General features: G+C 40.5%; 5 protein-coding genes across 6 annotated transcripts; 4 read left to right on the forward strand and 1 right to left on the reverse strand.

Annotated features, from left to right (window-relative positions):
* Nucleotides 1–1031: 1031 nt before the first annotated feature.
* LOC128895919 (tropomyosin Tod p 1.0102-like) lies at nucleotides 1032–6777 on the forward strand. Of its 2 annotated transcripts, XM_054158928.1 has the most exons (5): nucleotides 1032–1428; nucleotides 1744–1991; nucleotides 3368–3475; nucleotides 3668–3843; nucleotides 6271–6777. In XM_054158928.1, exons 2-5 carry the CDS (start codon nucleotides 1790–1792, stop codon nucleotides 6583–6585), a joined length of 801 nt encoding a protein of 266 aa, XP_054014903.1. In that variant the 5' UTR covers nucleotides 1032–1428; nucleotides 1744–1789; the 3' UTR covers nucleotides 6586–6777. The 2 variants fall into 2 exon arrangements, with proteins under 2 accessions (XP_054014903.1, XP_054014904.1); XM_054158929.1 differs by having other exon boundaries at nucleotides 1032–1991.
* A 102-nt stretch (nucleotides 6778–6879) lies between these two features.
* Nucleotides 6880–7876, forward strand: LOC128895920 (uncharacterized). The gene has a single exon (XM_054158930.1). It carries the CDS (start codon nucleotides 7171–7173, stop codon nucleotides 7615–7617), a length of 447 nt encoding a protein of 148 aa, XP_054014905.1. The 5' UTR covers nucleotides 6880–7170; the 3' UTR covers nucleotides 7618–7876.
* A 122-nt stretch (nucleotides 7877–7998) lies between these two features.
* Nucleotides 7999–10887, reverse strand: LOC128895915 (carboxylic ester hydrolase-like). The gene is made up of 7 exons (XM_054158916.1): nucleotides 10618–10887; nucleotides 10347–10482; nucleotides 9714–10050; nucleotides 9152–9514; nucleotides 8762–8958; nucleotides 8370–8686; nucleotides 7999–8284 (listed from the first exon to the last, which is right to left on the reverse strand). Exons 1-7 carry the CDS (start codon nucleotides 10791–10793, stop codon nucleotides 8095–8097), a joined length of 1716 nt encoding a protein of 571 aa, XP_054014891.1. The 5' UTR covers nucleotides 10794–10887; the 3' UTR covers nucleotides 7999–8094.
* Nucleotides 10888–11010: 123 nt separating this feature from the next.
* Nucleotides 11011–12680, forward strand: LOC128895921 (uncharacterized). The gene has a single exon (XM_054158931.1). It carries the CDS (start codon nucleotides 11976–11978, stop codon nucleotides 12420–12422), a length of 447 nt encoding a protein of 148 aa, XP_054014906.1. The 5' UTR covers nucleotides 11011–11975; the 3' UTR covers nucleotides 12423–12680.
* A 192-nt stretch (nucleotides 12681–12872) lies between these two features.
* On the forward strand, nucleotides 12873–17637 carry LOC128895918 (popeye domain-containing protein 3-like). Its single transcript, XM_054158927.1, has 7 exons — nucleotides 12873–13682; nucleotides 13786–13920; nucleotides 14091–14272; nucleotides 14409–14648; nucleotides 14961–15113; nucleotides 15248–15392; nucleotides 15460–17637. Exons 1-7 carry the CDS (start codon nucleotides 13628–13630, stop codon nucleotides 15630–15632), a joined length of 1083 nt encoding a protein of 360 aa, XP_054014902.1. The 5' UTR covers nucleotides 12873–13627; the 3' UTR covers nucleotides 15633–17637.
* The last annotated feature ends 704 nt before the right edge of the window (nucleotides 17638–18341 follow it).

Genomic DNA, 18341 nt, shown 5'->3' on the forward strand with positions numbered 1-18341 from the left:
GAATTCATGGACAAGTATCCCTTCGTGGATGATTTTTTCAAAGAAGTGACGTACGTCAAACGACCAAGTCAGATTTCACTGGCTAGTTTGTTGCGGCTTGTTTGGGACCGCCTGAAGACTATACCAGAATCGATTTCCCGTCACATGGTGAGTCAAAGCGCACGTTAACCCTTTGCGCAACGCGAGTTTCCGCATATTTCGTTTCGGTAGCTTCCATCTCGTTCGTGTAAGTTTCGGTTTACGTCATGTGTCTATTTCACAAATTATAGCGCGCTATTTGTTTCATAAAATGTAGTTAATATATCATTTGGACGCGAGCTTTCTTGGGTAATTAATTCTCGACGCAATAAATTTATTAAAACAGAGAACAGTTTAAAGCGAGGGAAAACTATTAATGAAAAGATTAATCCTGTGAAAGAAGTTTAAACCAACTTTGGTAAACTTGGCTTCATACGGGGAAGTTGACACGACTGTGGAACAAAGTTACGCTAATTATAAAGCGCTTGGATGCCGTTCGAGAAAATCGAGTCTCAAACTATTCCATCTAAGACATTTTCTCGGAGACATAATGCTTCACCAGGAATCCTTCATTCTTTTCTCCTACGTTAATTCGCGTAATATAGCAAGATGTTCGTAACGTCTCGCTCGACGTCTACCGAACTACTTGCGCACGAGAGGAATCATCAGAGCTCATTCATAGATAACAGAATCCATAAACTGCGCGCCCTCTGTGTTGATTAATTTTCTGAAATATCTAGCCTGAAACGTTCGACGCTGCGCATTACACGATATATATGTAATACGGATCCCATTTCGCGGTGTAACGTAAACTATTCAGCATACCGACGACGTCTCATATAACGTAATATCGCCAACCGCGATCTCGCGGTTGAATGAGTCATTCATAAATATAGTATATGTCTCTAATGATCACTCGAATCCGCGATAAAAGCTGCTACTCGAAGGCGCGAAAGGCTGCACATTATAAAAGAAATATAGCGGATGGGGGATGCTCTGCGGAGAAATGCAAGTTGAATTAGGTGGAGGGTGGAACAGAAGGGATGAAAAATCGATGACGTGAAAAGTGGAAGGGAAATGGTGGGAAACGGGCCGAGGGTTGCGAGAGACAAAGAGAAACGCGCGAGCGATTCGAGGATCGCGCGTACGTCGGCGAGGTCGTAAAAATTTCCATACCGACTCTCGAGGAAGCTCCCGAAAAATAGCAGCACGTCAACAGGTGAAGAATAGGGAGGACGAGGAGGTGCGGGACTGCTTCGCGCCCAGAATATCCCGAAGTTGTCAAGCGGGCGGCGACGTGAACTATTGCGGGAGTTGCACGCTGGCTGGCGAGGCTGTCCTCGAAGCGATAAAAGCGATCGAGCGCGTCTTCGTCGAGAACAAATTAATATCCGTCGCCGTCAAGGAAAGGTACGATTCATGTATAATACAAGGGGAACCACTTAACGGTGCCACGTCGAGTCGTTCGCCCATTTCGCGAACTGAAAAGTAAATCGGGGGAAAATTACATCGGTCTCGCCGAGAGAAGAAACTTGTTGCGCGAGATGAAATTTCGAGATTTCGCCGCGACACGCAACCTCTAGTTTTTTAACAATTTTAGTTTAAAGTAACCTTCGATGTCGAAATTAAGTGACCGGATGAACGTCACGTATAAATAAAAAGAGGGTAGCGAAGTTTACACGTTGCCGTTTTCCTTGTCAAAGAAGAGAAGTGTTTTCCCTGCAGAGACGAATGCAGGATCGATATTTACGCGAGAACCCAATGGTCTGTGATGGGCAGATTGACGAAAGCTATAGGAACGGACGTAGAAACAGCGCTCGTGAGAATGCGGGAGAGTAATCGTTGTGCGGAAGCCAATAGACGTGATCACGAGGAGACTGTTCGAGATCTGCGGGCAAACTTGTCGCGGCAGGAGAAACGGGCGGACGTTCTACAAGCTAAAAACTCTGGGCTGGAGGACGTGCTGGAAAATGGCAGGTTTCTCTTCTTAATATCCCATTACCATTACATTTCTAGCAAAGGTTCCTTTCGCTCCCTCGTTCGTACTTTTGTTTCGTTAGTAATTAGCGACAGTTTTCGACAGTTTCCTAGAGGAATGCCTCGCGAGAAACAACTTTCTATGAAAGAAAACGTCACGATCGAGACGTTTCGCGTTGAAGGCGAAGGGTTCACACACGATACAAAAAAGAATAGAGAAACTTGGACTCTCGAAGAGCGCTATTGCGGACTTTCTTACCCCGCGTCGAAATTATGGTGAAAAGAAGCGTGGAGAACGTCCAAAGAAGCTTTCGCCACAAGACGAGCGTAAATTGCTCGGAGCGGCTTTCAACTCCGCGAAGTCTGTAAAAGACATAGAAAACGAGTGCAGTTTAAGTGTTTCGAAAAGTACCTCTTATCGAAGTATCAAAGTCCACGTGTTGTAAAAAGTAGGGCGAATTTTGCGTCGGAATGAAAAGACGTTCGCGAAGACAACTCTCTAGCGATATCAAAGTTAATTAATTAAACAATGTGCGCCATCACGTGGAAATTAAATTAACTTTCGTTCGTCCAAACGTTTCAACCTAATAGTCTAGAAAGACCTGCTCAGCGCCGAAAACTTCAATAACGTGTAAACATGGAAGAATCGATTCCGTTGAACGTCCAGAGTGGAAGACCCTCTTAAGAGCTGTCCATCACCATCGGGGAGGCATCTCGATTCTTCTTGCCGCTTCTTCTGTCTCACTTCATCAATCTTCGCTCTAGTCTTCCCTTCCCCGCCATCGTCTTCTTCTTTTCTTCTTCCTGTTCTTCGGTTTTAATAGCCTGAATCGCAACGTAAGGTTCCGTGCCGGAACTTTCTTTATCGATCGAATTCCCAAATAGCCCTGGGACTTGGTCGGATACTCACGGTTGCACGGAATTAGGTAGGAAGTTTCAGGTTACGTGAATAGATACGTAACGGTGGCTCGAGCGGAGCGTACATATGGGAATGATCGCGGTCAAACAACGTGCGGGGAAATTCGACTGAGAGATTTTTTTTTAAAGCGCCGGGTCGCGTTCGGCAGGTGTAGCTTGTAATCGATGGGCTGCGATTTATGATCGTTTTGGTAACGGATAGAGAATCGAAGAGATATTCTTTTTCGAGCATCGCGTTGCTCCGATAACAGAGGCAATTTTATGTTACGGCGCTCCAATTGAGTGGTTGAGTTTCGCTGAGTATTTGAATCGAAGGGATGCATGGTTTGAAGTATATCTCATCATCAATTATTTTGTGTGGCGGTGTGTATGTAAATAGGTAATCTGAGGGACAGGAACTTTTGGGATCATCTAATATTAAATATTTCAAATTTGATCGAGAGTTGGTTCACAGCGAAGGAGGAGCTTGAGAAGGCGAGGCAAAGGGCCGTAATCCTGGAGGAAGAAAATGAGAATTTGGACGAAACTCTTAAGGATGCTCGCAGGCAGATATCGGATCTAAGTAAGTTAAAAAAGAAATAGCGTGAACGCGTGAGCTTTCGTTCTTCTTAAATGAAATACTCTTTATTGAAACGTATGCACGGAGTGACTCGAAACATACATCGGTCTCTCAGCATGCGAGATTTCTAGCGAAATTTGACAAGGACAAGTGAATCCGGTGCGGAATAGTCTTATTTTCGAACATTCGTTGCAGCCATCGGAAATAACATTTTGCAAAGTCACACGGGAGCGTTGGTCGAGAGCAAATTGGAGCTCGAGAAGACCGTGATCAGACTCCGAAAGGAAGTCGTCGACAGCCGTAATGCACACCTTGAGACAGAACGACGTTTCCAAGCACTTATGAACGAATCAAGGAAGGAAGCCGATTCGGTGAGTCGAGCTTGCGACCGTGTGAAATGTTTCACCGTATCTCGTATCTCCCTATTATTTTGTGTTCTATCTAAAATGTACTTCAAAACACAGTTTCTCGTTTGGCACTAACTTTAAACACTTCCTATTATTGCTTATGTTGATACTAAAAAACTAAATACATATGAAAATTAATTTTTAGTTCCTGTGTATAAAAATGATGTCGAGTGTAACTCGACACAGGAGTACAAAGAGTGAAGCAGTACTCATCGATAAACTTCAAGATTATTATTTAATGCTTAGTGCTACTCCTGTATAAATTACGTTGATATTCATGCATCGCTTCTTATGTTATGGTAGCGTAGTCGTGCACACAAGATCGTGCCAAGATAGACAGAGTAGGAGCGTGCATCCCTGAGCTTCCCTTGTTTTGATATAATTATCCTTGCTTGCCTCCGTTTATTTATTTAACGCTATCGATGACCGACTAATTGGCAACTGATTCCTCGCCTTAAGAGGAACAATATAAATTAGGTTTACATACTCTATACACGTAAATTTCTAATTTCTATCAGCATGTATGATAAATTTTCTCTACAACAAAATGACGCTCTTATCGTTACACCATTAATTTTTTACAAAGTCTCTTCCGTTTACTTTCTTAATGAACGATTCCTCTCGAGGGATACGACCGTGAAAATTATTTTCACACTCCGAGCGCATAAATAAGGCGAAGAAAATAGAAGGAATTTTATCCGTTTCAACGGATTCGTTCCGACTAAGTAACTGGCTGTGCGGGTGACTTAATTTATTCCAAGATCTATCGACGCATTCGTTTCGCCTATTTGCGGCACCTGGCCGGTGATTAATTAAACCTATTCACTGGTTGCTACGAACAGCGTGTTAACGATGCGGAGACGATAGAAATTGCCCGCTGTTCAAGCTATCGCCTCTCCATTTAGGTGATTCCGTCGGCCGTGAATTGACTCGCTACACGATTAAATTAACTTATGCGAGTCGATGGGGTTATTCGAGATTCCGAATCATCGCCAATTATAACGCACGTTATGGCTCGAAACGTATCAGTAGGAATTCCACAAAAGAGTGAAGCTAATCCGCTTTGGAAATCACTCGATTATCCATTATTGGGTTGTTTGCGATCAGTTAATTATTAAATTGTCCGTGCTCATGGGCACATTGGAAACTAAAACCTCGATAGTTGCGAATTCTCACACAACCGTACACACAGAGTACCATAAATCGACTTAGCCCAATGTTAGCCGCTATAGGAGGTTGCTTACCTTTAGAAAGTTCCTTATTTACCCTGTGGTCTCGGATACTCGAAAGTTTATTGCCTCGTTGACAAAAGCTCTCAGCTTGAGCTCCTTTCAACCGCTCCCAGCACTGTTTCCCATCCAGTTTCTTAAGATTGTTCATAATCCGATAAATTGTTAACGAAATGTCCGTGTGCCCCATGGCACACGACCAAGTTTTCATTGGACGAACATTCCTCCTGCTTACCTAACATCATCTAGAAATGAAACACCTCTCATCTAATTTATTTGCTAAATCGAAGTTATCGAAATTTTGTGTATCGAAGCTCCCCTTTTCTGCGAGCATCAAGGAAGGGGTCAAACTTCTCTCACGGACAGTTATATTCACTGTTAACCCAGGAATATTCCGTGTTGTCCTCCCGCGGGACAACCGATGCTGCATGATCGATCTCCATCGTTCCCAATTTGGCAGTTCCCGTGAGAGTTAGCTCTCGCGAGGTTGCTTTTCCGTAGACCCTACAACCACTTGAGAAGAATGGCGGCGTTGTCGAAGTCCGAACAGCGTCGTTGATGTCATTCTCCGCAAGGTCGATGGCTGGGCTTTCAGGATCCGCAGGGCGCTGGTGTGCATCCTGTTCGTTCTTGTAACCTTTATCGATTCTTAAACGCGTAATGAAATCTTCGTAGGGGAGAGCGTAGCAGGAAGTACCTTATCGTGCCACGTTGTGTTCATGCAGAAGTGTAGCGGTAATTAAACTAATTAATATTACATATTTTCTCTGCTATATAAACATAACACGATAGCAAAGGTTCGCTCGTCCCATTAACGAAAAATGATAATTAATACGTGTTGATATTAATGTAAATTAACGACGAATACTTTAAGAGGTAAAGTAAAATAATAAATATGCAATGCATTGCAAATATGCGTACCTAATTATATATTGATTATTATTTGTCATTGTATGCAGGTATCTCGCGAAGTCATGTGTATTTAATTTTTATAATCGCAAGCTGTATTACATACAGTCTGTCCCATAAATAAAAATTGTCTCTATTAAATGACAGGTTCGATGTTTTCAAATAAATATTTCGTTACAAATATAAAATTGTGGTGATTACTCATACTTATGTGACTGACTGTATATTACGTCCTTTCGCTATTTGCTTTCAGGTGAAGGAGGTAAACAAAAAAGAAATCGAGCGACTGCAGCAAGAAATTGCATCGTTACGTTTGGCGAACCCGACTCGGGAAGACAAGGAGAGAGTCAAAAGCACTCCCGATGATATTTCCAGCAAAGAATGTCACAAAGAGACGATAGTGAAGCCGGAGGATGATCCAGTTGCGGACATGACGCGGCAATTGATTGCGAATCGTGAGAAAATCGAAGTGCTCACGCGACAAAACGAAAGGCTATCGAAGACTTTGAGTCGGTTAAAGGAGTATCGCTTAACGGCACAGTCGATGTCAAATAGCTCGAGGAAATGAGGGATCGTCGATGACGGAACCCCAGTTTTCACATAGCCATATCGGAAATGGTGATGAATAGATCAGTACTAAGAATAGAGATGACTTCTGTTAAAAATCGGTTAAGTAAAGTCCACAGATTAACTTTCTATTCAAGGACATATTCGATTTAATTTACATAAATTTCTGTATTCAACATCGTACCACTAGGTGTCAATAAAAATTCATGACTCGCCTAATACGTATTATTATACTGTTTTTAAATTAAAAATCACCTAAGAGACAATTTAAAAGGATTTATTGATATTGTGGTAGGAGTAGAGATTTCAAAAAGTCATAAACTACAAATTGTAACGAAGGTTGCAAACATTCCTTTTTCAGAAAATAATAACCCTTGTACAGTGCAAAAGAGGAGAACGTTACCAGTCATATAACGCGATTGGTCGAACCGTTGATGCGTAACATCCGTTCTAGATCGTGATTGGCCGAATCAATGGACCGGAACGGGTGGTCAACCGTGACGGGTAGGAGTGGGGGTTGAGGGGTATATGTATCCCTAATTTTTCAGGAGCTGCTCATTCGAGTCCCTGCGACAACAGCGACGACATGGAGTTCTTCAGGTCTTTCCTTCGCGTCATTGGACTGTTGGCACCTGCCAAGGTAGACTTCATCTCTGAACTACCTCTGGAGGTATCCCAACTGATCCTTCGCAAGTTAGATACTGAGTCTCTCTTGTGTGCTGCTCAAGTTTCGCGCAAGTGGCTGGACGTCTGCAGCTCTGACAAGAGCCTAAGACAGTCTGTGAGGCGCCACAAGCGACGAAACAAGAAAAGAATGCGAAAAGCTTTTCTAGGTAGAGGTGCTGCTGAACTACCAAATGTGGACGTGGCGAGGATGTTATCCCAGAAGAAGAGGACACCCAAGCAAGTGCCTCGTGCTAGGATAGATGCCAACGTCCTGTTTGGAAGAACCCAGCATCATGAGCTTAGGAAGCTCATAAAACAAGGTAGAGGGAGTAAGGTAGCTGTAAGATCTAGATGTATGAGAATGTAGTTAATTAATTTTATTGTGACGTGTTTGTCCGACCAAGCTATCTAGTTTACGTTAGAAATAATTTAATTTAAGTTAGTAATATATTTAGTATAATGTATTTAGTATGGACTATATGTTGGGGACATAATATTTAGATTTTAAATATACTATTTTGACGTTTGAGTATTAGGGCACTCAATTAATAGAAACCTTGCAATAGTTATAATATTCATTTAACATATGCTGTAGTATATTTAATTTTTTTTTAGTGAAGGATCTACTGAGATTGATATTCTCTTCGTAGTTTACTTTTAAATAAGACATAGGACTTAAAATGCATAGTTTATTAATAAAATACAATTATATTAATATAATATAATGCAGGATCACAAACGATTTGAATTGTAGTAAAAATATGTATATCTTTCATCTCATTCAGTTGCCAGTGGTAATAGATAAAACAGCAATTGTCCTTGATTGCTATGCATCCTCGAGATTTTAGTCATCTCCGTGACACGATGTTAAGGGATATCTTGGCACGTGTTCAGACCAAAACTGCATCTTGTCGCGACGGAAGCCCTTCTGGAGCGATACTTTTACTTCAGAAATATTTCCAATCTTGAGGTGTCCACCTTGCTTGTACGGCTTCCAAATTTTCGGATCGTCCAGGTGAGACGAGACGGGTGTACTAAAAATTACATTGGTTACTTACTCACACAGCTCTCGAAAAATTCATTATTCTAGCCGAGTAGGTGACCGGGTTACTTTCATACCTGCTGTTAGCAAAGCTGGTCCACAGGTCGATCATTATGTCAACCATTTTGTAATCATTCTCGCTGCGCTCAATATTGTACTGTGGTCCAATTTCCTTCGAGGTCTCCGGGAACAGGTAAAACAGATCGTCTTCGTGAGCGACTCCAGTCTTTGCTAATTCACCGCTATATCTAAGCGATTTTGTGATTTTTCCGTGGTAATCGAAGATGTAAGTGAAGAGCAATTCTTTTTTAATCGATTTCAGTTTCTCCAGCAGCTGTAGTGTCGGATAAGTGTAGAAATAGTCTGACGTGAGTTGCGTGAGCTGGTAGATGATCTAAAAAGAGCAAGAGGAACCAATTCTTAGGACGAATAATATTTGAATAGAACGAGTTTCGATTATTATACTTACAGTATCTTTGTCTTTGGATAATGTGACACCCATGTATTTCTCTTTTATCTTCACAGCTATGTCAGTTATATTGTAAGTATTGTCAGTCGTATTGTAATATTCCTCTCGCAATGGCTCATAAGAACGCAACAAATGTATTATAAATTTCACTGGATCATTGACAATTTTATCGTACAATTTGTTATCCTGTTGAACCCCTGCAGATTTAGGTAATAGATTACTTATGGCAATGCTGTTGCAGTTTAATAGTATTAGACGCAGTAAAAGAGAATATATAAAAGCACGCGAAAGAAATGATAAATAGCGATGCTTTAGAAAATTCAGAATTGTTAAACTCCCTTCACAAGATATACCTTTTCTACCGCTATAAAATAAATATCTATTACTTACACCGAGTAAAGAATGTCCCCTCGTCCTTCACATTTCCAATCACAAGTGGACAGTCGTTAATTTTATTCTTCCTAATCAAGTTCCATGGGGAGTCAGTCAAGAAAGCGTCGAGGCCCACTGGTTCCTTCGTCGGCCTCCATAAATTCTGCGTTAGAATAGACAATTCGTCCCACACGGAATTCGTGTCTACCAACTTTTCAGCGTCTATAGTACGTAGACAATTGATCATCAGCAGAGAGTTGGTAGTCTGACAATTGAATTTTGCTGCTACTTTTTTCGGCATCTCATAGTAGGATGGATCGACGGTGAACGAGCGCGGACAAAGAGCGACGCCACTTTGAGCTATGGCTCGTTTGAATAATTCTAAAATAAACAATCGATATTGAAGTATTTTGTGTCTCAAATGAACTGACATAAAATTGTTGTAGGATTAAACTAACTTAAACTATATTATGTTTATCAAAGTATCGATGATATTACGATCGAATAGTTTTGTTTGAGTGATTCCGAATAGCGGTTCAAACAATAAATAGGACTAAATGAATAACAATTGTATACGTACTGCTGGAGCCTTGCGAAAAAGTGTGCAAGTGAGCGCATTCTCCCCCAGAGCTTTCGCCAAATATTGTAACATCTTCTGGATTTCCGCCAAATTCACGAATGTTCTGTTTTACCCACTTCAGGGCCATTACTTGGTCCTTTAACCCGTAATTGCCAGGTGCCTCTAGGTCTCCGGTGCTGAGGAACCCGAAGATTCCCAACCGATAATTGAATGTGACTAGCACGATTTGCTTGTCGAGCAAGAATCCAGCCCCAGTTGTTGTTTTGCTGGCATTACCGAGCGAGTAGGTGTCACCGTGTATGTAGACCATGACGGGCAGCCTAGCATCACGTTTCACCTGAAGGGAGAAACATCGATAATATGCCGATAGCATTAGAGCTGTCTCAATAATTTCATAAAGGGGTATATTGGTTTTTGCAAAACAATGATCTCCAAAACAACTTGAAAACTAAAAAAAATTCAATACTTTTAGTGTACCTACAACAATAGCTATCCACGTATTCTAGCACTCTATTAATGATCACTCTTTTGGTGGATAACTTTTATCGACTTTTATGACTAATGCTTTCAGGATCCAGATGCTAGCAAGTTTCTGATTATGAACATTTATGGGTAAAGAATATGCATCCACACCTGTGGGGTGAAAACGTTGAGGTAAAGGCAATCCTCCGAACCCATTACACCGTTCTTGTACTGTATGCACTCGCTACGATCTTTATCCGCCTTGAGAGTACCTAGCCATGGTACTTTGGCAACTGGACTTTTGAATCTATAATATGCAGAGTTTGTCATTTCAGGAGAAACGAATACATATTCCTAAATTCATAAATCTTTTAGTTTTTAGAAGCAATCGCAATTATTATATTTAATAACGAGATAAATATAAAGTGAAAGTGGCACTAACCTTAGAATGCCAACCGGTGGTTGTGCGTAAGGTATACCATTGAAGGCCCAGTAGACTTGACCATCACTGGATACCTGTTGTACACCGCTCAGAGTCCCTACGCTCGTCTTTACCTCGCAGAGATAACCACCCGTGATGCATATTGCACCAACAAGTAGACAAAGAAGTACTTTCATCGTGGATAGCGACGAAATTATCGATGGTCCTAACAAGTCGTGTTCTCGGGTAACACGACCATCAATAGTTTATCGAATGGTCGACAATGCTTTCACATCGTGTGCTTATATAGCGCTAATTGACGTAATTTGTCACGAGTAAACAAAAATATCGTAACAAGGTAATGAAGACGGATATTTCTCGAAAGTACAACTGGATTGGAAACAGTACATACAAAATTATACGTATAGGACAGTCATTAGGGTCTTCAATATGTCTGTATTTGTTTATTTATCGTTTAACTTCCAGTTTATGACTGTAATGAAGATATGTAAACGATAGACTGTGGAAACACATTAATATCAGTATTTGAATAATTGAGGTCGAGTAATGAATATTTATGAGAATATTTGATTTGAATTGTGGAAATATCGCTGGAGAACGACACATGAGCGTACTATACAAATTTCTAGGTGTTAAGATATAAAGCATCTTTCTTAGAAGCATCCTCTATCGGATCAGCATGTTCGATTGAACGATAAATGCAGGGATTATACTTCCCCCAAATGCAGGGATTATACGCGAATTACGTATTTACCGCTGCAAGAACACGTCGTTGTAAATTTCCAGGAAATACATTGTTTTCTAGCATTAATCAAACAACGAACAGCGGCATTGGAACATTCCTATCTCATTGCCGATGATAAAAGTAATGGTAATTTAAATGTTAAGCCAAAATGTTTAGCAAACACTGTGTACGCGGAGTTACACTCAGATAAGCCACGAACTCAGATAATACGTTTTGCTTGTCATAATTTCCAACCTGTATTTAGGTATTCCATAAAGTCCTACGAAGTATTATATTGTTATTTCAGGTTTGCATGCCATCCTTTAGTATTTGTGATACTCTACAATACTATAGCCAAGCACAGATCAAATATTTACCGCTCCTATATCTATTAGAAAATAATAAAAAGTCAACGCTCAAGGAGTTAAACATTTCGATACCATAAGAATATGCGCTCTAAAATTTGATTGGCCGAACCGTTGATGCGTAACATCCGTTCTCGATCGTGATTGGCCGAATCAATGGACCGGAACGGGTGGTCAACCGTGACGGGTAGGAGTGGGGGTTGAGGGGTATATATACCCCTAATTTTTCAGGAGCTGCTCATTCGAGTCCCTGCGACAACAGCGACGACATGGAGTTCTTCAGGTCTTTCCTTCGCGTCATTGGACTGTTGGCACCTGCCAAGGTAGACTTCATCTCTGAACTGCCTCTGGAGGTATCCCAACTGATCCTTCGCAAGTTAGATACTGAGTCTCTCTTGTGTGCTGCTCAAGTTTCGCGCAAGTGGCTGGACGTCTGCAGCTCTGACAAGAGCCTAAGACAGTCTGTGAGACGCCACAAGCGACGAAACAAGAAAAGAATGCGAAAAGCTTTTCTAGGTAGAGGTGCTGCTGAACTACCAAATGTGGACGTGGCGAGGATGTTATCTCAGAAGAAGAGGACACCCAGGCAAGTGCCTTGTGCCAGGATAGATGCCAACGTCCTGTTTGGAAGAACCCAGCATCATGAGCTTAGGAAGCTCATGAAACAAGGTAGAGGGAGTAAGGTAGCTGTAAGATCTAGATGTATGAGAATGTAGTTAATTAATTTTATTGTGACGTGTTTGTTCGAGCAAGTATTGACTATATCAGTAACATGATGCAACAAGATTTAGAATATTATGTATAATAGATTTATTTTGACGCCTATGTGATAGGATATTGACATTATTATTACAAAGTAAGTAGATATTTATAATAATTTTAATATTTATTTTAGATAAATTTTATTTAATGTACTTTAAGAATTCGTAATATTAATTATTCCCAATCCTGTGATTCCCCTAAACCGCAACCATTATTTTACGTATTATACAATGACTTCATAAACAGTTTGCAGGTGTCCAGAATTGCAAATTAATGTATCTTTCCAAGAGACATGTACGGTTTATCGCATACCTATCGTCGTTAAAAAAATATAGATCTCTTAATAGCAAGTTTGCTCATGTAACGTATAATAGCGCAATCATTTGTATGGAAATGAATGGTTGAATCTTCGCGAAACTTAACATTCATACGAGATTGTGCATTGCTTACACCAATGTCATCACTGTTACCATGTAGAATACATTAATAACTGAACTCTCGAAAAATTTATTTTTAAATTTAATTTCGAAGAAAATTGATAGATCTTATCAATGAAATTCAACTCACAGTCAAGGAAGTCACCAACATTTCACCAGCTTTCTTCGACATTGTATCAACAATATATTCGATAGACGTTTTAAGCATTTCTGTATCTTGACATTGGTCCATATCCCAGCGACGGCGACAGATCGCGAGAATCTTACCTTTGCTAATGAAATGTAGCAGAATATCAATGTCACCCACGAAGAAGCCAGCTCCAATGCTGGCGAAACGTCTGAGTACTTCACCCCAAGGGATACAGCGTACACCCCGAGGCTTTAGTTGGTAGCAACCACGAAAACACGTGCAAATCCTCAAATATCTCATCGTCTCAAGGAAGATGAACGAAAAAGTTAACCACAGACATGCTTTTAGCCATTTTCGAAGCTGCCGCCGTGCTTGCAACCGCTTGGCAACTCTGCATCACCAACGCGGAAGGGAATCGATCCTGAAGACTGGCGCAAGCGCCCCGAAGTTTGGCACACGCCGCGCCTCTGCACAGGGACGTGATCACTGACAATTCCGACCAAAACAAACCAGTGAGCATGGACGCGTAGCTTCCAGAACACCGTTCCATTCATCCCCTTTCGCGCCAGCCATCGACAGCGTTTTAATCAACATGAGCCCTGGTCTAGGACACGATCCCCTTCCTTCGTACAATATCTCTGCCATAGGTAAGCAACAACCAGTACTATTTCGTTCGTTTTTCATAAATTCTACTCGTTATTTTATCAATCGCCGTAGATTGGACTTAATTTTGACGAAATTCATCCGTAGGCAACACGGCACTGTGCTTATGGCAGCAGCCGCAGCATATACTGTTCCAGTTGGCGAACTTCTGTTTCATGTTGTCCTACTCGGCACCATCCTCGAGAAAAGGGATACTGTTTATGCACTCTGTCCTGATAATTGGTAAGTCAATGAAAGACGAGTGTACTTGTATGGATTGGGTTGGTCCAGAAGTTCACACGATCTCCAAAGTTGTTTAACAATTGTGTCTTAAGTAACTAATAGTGCGAGAAATAATTCTTTGGACAAGTTCTTATTGTTTTTGTATAATTACGATAATATTTTTCTTCGAGGGTTTATGTTGCTGTCTGGTTGGGCATGGCACGTGATATGTGCGCCGGACATATTCTTCTGGAACTTCAGTTTCCTGGTGTTAAACATCGGACAGCTGGTTTACATCGTCTATCAAATGAGACCCGTTCGATTCGATCCTGAATTGGAGGAAGCATATCATACTCTTTTCTACCCGTTTAAAGTAAAGTTTATTTTAGAGACTCTCTACTGAATTTCTAATTATTCACGACTTGGAAATGATGTACTGTGTGTATTATCGAGTTTATTGCACGATAAGAAGCCGACAGTGTTGTTAACTGTGTCTGTCGTCGAAACAGGTATCTCGATTGCAGTTCAAGAGGTTGGTATCTCCGGAATTTGCATCAATAATGTCACTGCACGCTGGCGAGGCCTACGCCATGCAGAACCTGACACCAACCGACAGATTAGGCTTGCTGCTCAACGGGAAAGTGAACGTCCTAAGCGATTCGAATTTCTTGCATCCCATACTGCCTTGCGAGTTTTTGGACTCGCCAGAATTCGAAAGTTCTAGGGCGTCCGTCGACGACAAATTTCAGGTGAATTCCGAGATTTATCTAAATTACCAGGTCGTTATCTAATTTTCGTATACGAATTTTCCGTTCCACGCCTTCTTAGTGTCGTTGGTATGCTTCAAGGCTTTCATTTGCATCTACAAAACATTACTGAGAATATAAATTTTATTGCTTCAACAAAGGTATCATTATCGATATCCGCAGGCCTTGCTTTTGTAATTGTAGTATTCCTATAAGTGTTTCAAAGTTTTTTCGAAATGTTTCTAGACATTTGTACCGAGTACCGTGTTCAGAGTACCAATTTGCATTTGACGTCTATATTTTATGTTCGTTTAGGTATCAATCGTTGCGGCCAGTTCGTGCAGATATTTATACTGGCAGAGATCAGCGTTGGAATACCTTTTAGTCAAAGAAGCGTATCTCGCTACAGTTTTAACAACACTGGTCGCGAGGGACATAGCCACCAAATTGTATGCTATGAACAATAAGGTAGCCAAAATCGTCAATCATATTCAAGGTTTTTTTTGAAAGACTTGCCAGTCACTGTACAACACATTATTTTCGTGTCTAATACAATCCACGTTTTAAATGAACATTTTGCTTTCATTTCGACGTCTCGTCAGATTGTTACAGACAAAGGATCACATCTGGATATCAGGCTTCCTACCATCAGTGCAGGGTTAAGTATAAGCGGTGAATACAGAAGTCCACGAGCATCCAGGCAGGCACTGATCCGTAGAAAAGAGTCCTCATTATCCTCTGACAATGGTAATATACGAAATCTGCAAAAATCTGCAGAAATTAAATTAATCTTGTCAAATCGATCTCGTTTCAGTGACCACCAACATGAAAGATCGTCCAGTGAACAATCTCACGAAGAAGGGAGCACCAAACATGGAACCCCTGCCGGAGATGCCCTCCTGCGACGATTTGGCTTCTAGCGGCGTTGAGAGCTGGTTGGACTCATCCAGCAAGTACCACAGCTGCGAGATCGTGGATCAAGACTAGCAGGAGGCCTCCCTGACGCCTGGCACCTCCTCCGAGGGTGACAGCGACTAGTGCCGGCGTTTACAATATGCCTTTGCATATTGAACAAGACTGCATTTTTTTATCAGGACTCGAAAAAATAAGAAAGACTGATGATCGTATCTGTGCACTCGTGGACGATCACAGCTCTGCGCTTCTAAACGATGAGAAGAATTACTCTTGCCACGGTGACACTTGTGTGCTGATTACAGTGCTAGAAAAAAGTGATTTTATAAATAATTCGAGACAATTTTTGTCTGCTCTACCCTTAGAGCTGATCATTAGTTGGGGGATGGAATGGTGTAAGTTCACTGGTTGTAAAGACCAACCCGTAATTTTTATTATGTCAACCATTAAGTAACTTTGATTTTTATTTTTAGACACCTTTCGAATCAAGATGTCTCGAGGATTTATTATTTTTTCAAGTTTATTTCAGATCAAATGGAAAAGAATTTCTCTGGTCCATTTTTGACATTATCGTACCTGTTTTGTTTTTATTAGGGTTTGCAAGGAACATTTTATTATCCATCATATTGATTATTTATTTTGCTCATAGCCATATGCTGAATTTGGCGCACACGTTGTTGGATGAATGTAGAATTGTACAGATAGAATGCTTTCCTGAAAAGTGTGCTAAGCCTACGACGATTGTTATTTATAGCACGCGTCGTATATATGTAATGTTACATAATTTCCTTTCGGATTGGAGATTTTTATACTAGTCTCTTGGGTGCTGGAGTAGGTGTAATTGAAATCTTTGAGTAGATGCAACCTGGTTAATAATGATTCAAATGAAATGATTGATGCCTCGAAAATAATTGCATCAGGCGCGTCATACGATGCAGCATGATTATTAGTATAAATCGTACCTTCTCCTCGAGGAACAAAGGAAAGAAGCATCGATGCTTAGCACGGAAAATTATTTATACCTGCCATTTGTACCTGCTACTAGATTTGCATTTATTTTATATTCATACTGGTGATATAGTGACATCGAGTGAGTTTGCTTTTGCTCTGTCAATTAATAAATATAATTACCATGTGCTACGTACAGATTGCGAGGCTTATAGTGAACATATCTTGTTTGAAGGCAGTCTACACGTAGCAAGTATACAATTTTTTTAAGAGTGAGGAATAAGTAAATGGAAATCTCTTGAAATCTTGAAGTAGAAGTTAAGTATGATTTTATTTTCGAAGAGATCGATGCACAGTAGCATTGTAAACGGAAATATTTCATTCTGAGTGTGTACATCTACCTAGGGAAAAAACGAAACGATCGGTAGCCAAACTTAAGCAGATTTATTCAGTAGGATCAGTCAGCCATGGGTCAACCATAGCTTCCATAGGACTTGGAACGAGCAACGAGTCCAAGAATCGCACGAAGAACGGAACGTATCGAAAACTCAGGTGCACTGTTCAAAAAGATTCGTCTGAAAGCATTTTTTCCTCTACTTTCGAGATGTTCCTCGTATATTTTAACGTATTATATATTTTACACGTAGACATACATGTTCGCTAAGATTTTGAAAGCTTCTTACAGATTCGCACGCCAAGAATTTCGATAAGTGTTGCTTGCTGGATCTTTCTTTGAAACAGTGATTACTCTAGAAAGTTGACCGTGTGTTTGTAATAATTATTAATATACTTTATCTTAGAATACGTTTAAAGCTGGATTCGCGTTACGCGTCAGGCCATAGGTACACTTCTCAAAGGTTGTGAATAATTTCAAGCGTTTATTTCATTGATCGTGATATCATTCGACTAAATAAACTACGAAGAATTTTTTAACCGGTGGTCTATGGACGAACAATGCGAATCCAGCTTAATAACAGCAGGGTCTGGTGCAAATGCATTGTTAACTTTGCACTACAACGTCACTAATGGCAATATGAAAGCTCGAACAGGTTCGAGGTAGTTTGTAGCATTTAAATACGTGTTTTGTACAGATTTTAATTACTGTTTCCTTGTTAATAAACGATACGATGGACGAGAACGAGTTTACACGAAAGTTTGGTCACTTTATTATTTGCTGATCATCATTCCACTGTCTGTCACGTTTCATGTTTTACTGAAAATAATGTTGGAATTCGTATCAGCCGTTACACCAAGTATTACGATAATGTTAATATTTTCAAGTATTCGCAGGATCATTTTTCCTGAGAAGGCCCTGCATGATAAGGTACAAGAAATAATTGTATTATAGTAAACGAAATATGTGTTTTGGAATAATTTATTATTAAATATTTTTGTAGCGGTGCAAAGAAGTGTTCCCGTGGAATACAACTCGAAATATGAATTCCGAAAATATAAAATTATTCTCTGGAAAAAAAAAAATCTTTTCAGAAGTGTTACTAAATATTAACGATGGACATTTGATTATGTACGTATAGATACAAAATACTTCAAATGATAATTCGATACGAAATCGACGGGCGGGTGATGGCGGAGCGCAAATTTCTGGAAACAACCCTATCCATCGGAATCCTTTGATCTTAACGAAATGCCGCGATGCGTAACCATGCGCAGCATATCCCTGCTGTCGTTTTATCGTACGGGTCAACCTTTAGAGAACCAATTAGGTCATTTGTTTTCACTGTCGACAAGGCAAACTGTTGCGACAACGACCATCGGCCATTGTTCTACGAGCCACGACGATTAGGCATACAAGTCGTCGACCCACATCACGGTGTG

This window comes from Hylaeus anthracinus, unplaced genomic scaffold, assembly GCF_026225885.1.
Source record: "Hylaeus anthracinus isolate JK02 unplaced genomic scaffold, UHH_iyHylAnth1.0_haploid 5, whole genome shotgun sequence".
NCBI classification, from domain to species: domain Eukaryota; kingdom Metazoa; phylum Arthropoda; class Insecta; order Hymenoptera; family Colletidae; genus Hylaeus; species Hylaeus anthracinus.

What these genes read in the sequence shown, in the direction of transcription:
- LOC128895920 (XM_054158930.1), top strand. Translation starts at nt 7,171, where the DNA reads ATGGAGTTCTTCAGGTCTTTCCTTCGCGTCATTGGACTGTTGGCACCT.
- LOC128895919 (XM_054158929.1), top strand. Translation starts at nt 1,790, where the DNA reads ATGGGCAGATTGACGAAAGCTATAGGAACGGACGTAGAAACAGCGCTC. An exon ending in GGAGGACGTGCTGGAAAATG is followed by an intron (nt 1,992 to 3,367) that starts GCAGGTTTCTCT and finishes GTTGGTTCACAG; the next exon opens with CGAAGGAGGAGCTTGAGAAG. An exon ending in CAAGGAAGGAAGCCGATTCG is followed by an intron (nt 3,844 to 6,270) that starts GTGAGTCGAGCT and finishes ATTTGCTTTCAG; the next exon opens with GTGAAGGAGGTAAACAAAAA.
- LOC128895918 (XM_054158927.1), top strand. Translation starts at nt 13,628, where the DNA reads ATGAGCCCTGGTCTAGGACACGATCCCCTTCCTTCGTACAATATCTCT. An exon ending in CCGTCGACGACAAATTTCAG is followed by an intron (nt 14,649 to 14,960) that starts GTGAATTCCGAG and finishes ATGTTCGTTTAG; the next exon opens with GTATCAATCGTTGCGGCCAG. An exon ending in CTCATTATCCTCTGACAATG is followed by an intron (nt 15,393 to 15,459) that starts GTAATATACGAA and finishes ATCTCGTTTCAG; the next exon opens with TGACCACCAACATGAAAGAT.
- LOC128895915 (XM_054158916.1), bottom strand. Translation starts at nt 10,793, where the DNA reads ATGAAAGTACTTCTTTGTCTACTTGTTGGTGCAATATGCATCACGGGT. An exon ending in TTTTTCGCAAGGCTCCAGCA is followed by an intron (nt 9,515 to 9,713) that starts GTACGTATACAA and finishes TGTTTATTTTAG; the next exon opens with AATTATTCAAACGAGCCATA. An exon ending in ACCAGCTTTGCTAACAGCAG is followed by an intron (nt 8,285 to 8,369) that starts GTATGAAAGTAA and finishes TGTAATTTTTAG; the next exon opens with TACACCCGTCTCGTCTCACC.
- LOC128895921 (XM_054158931.1), top strand. Translation starts at nt 11,976, where the DNA reads ATGGAGTTCTTCAGGTCTTTCCTTCGCGTCATTGGACTGTTGGCACCT.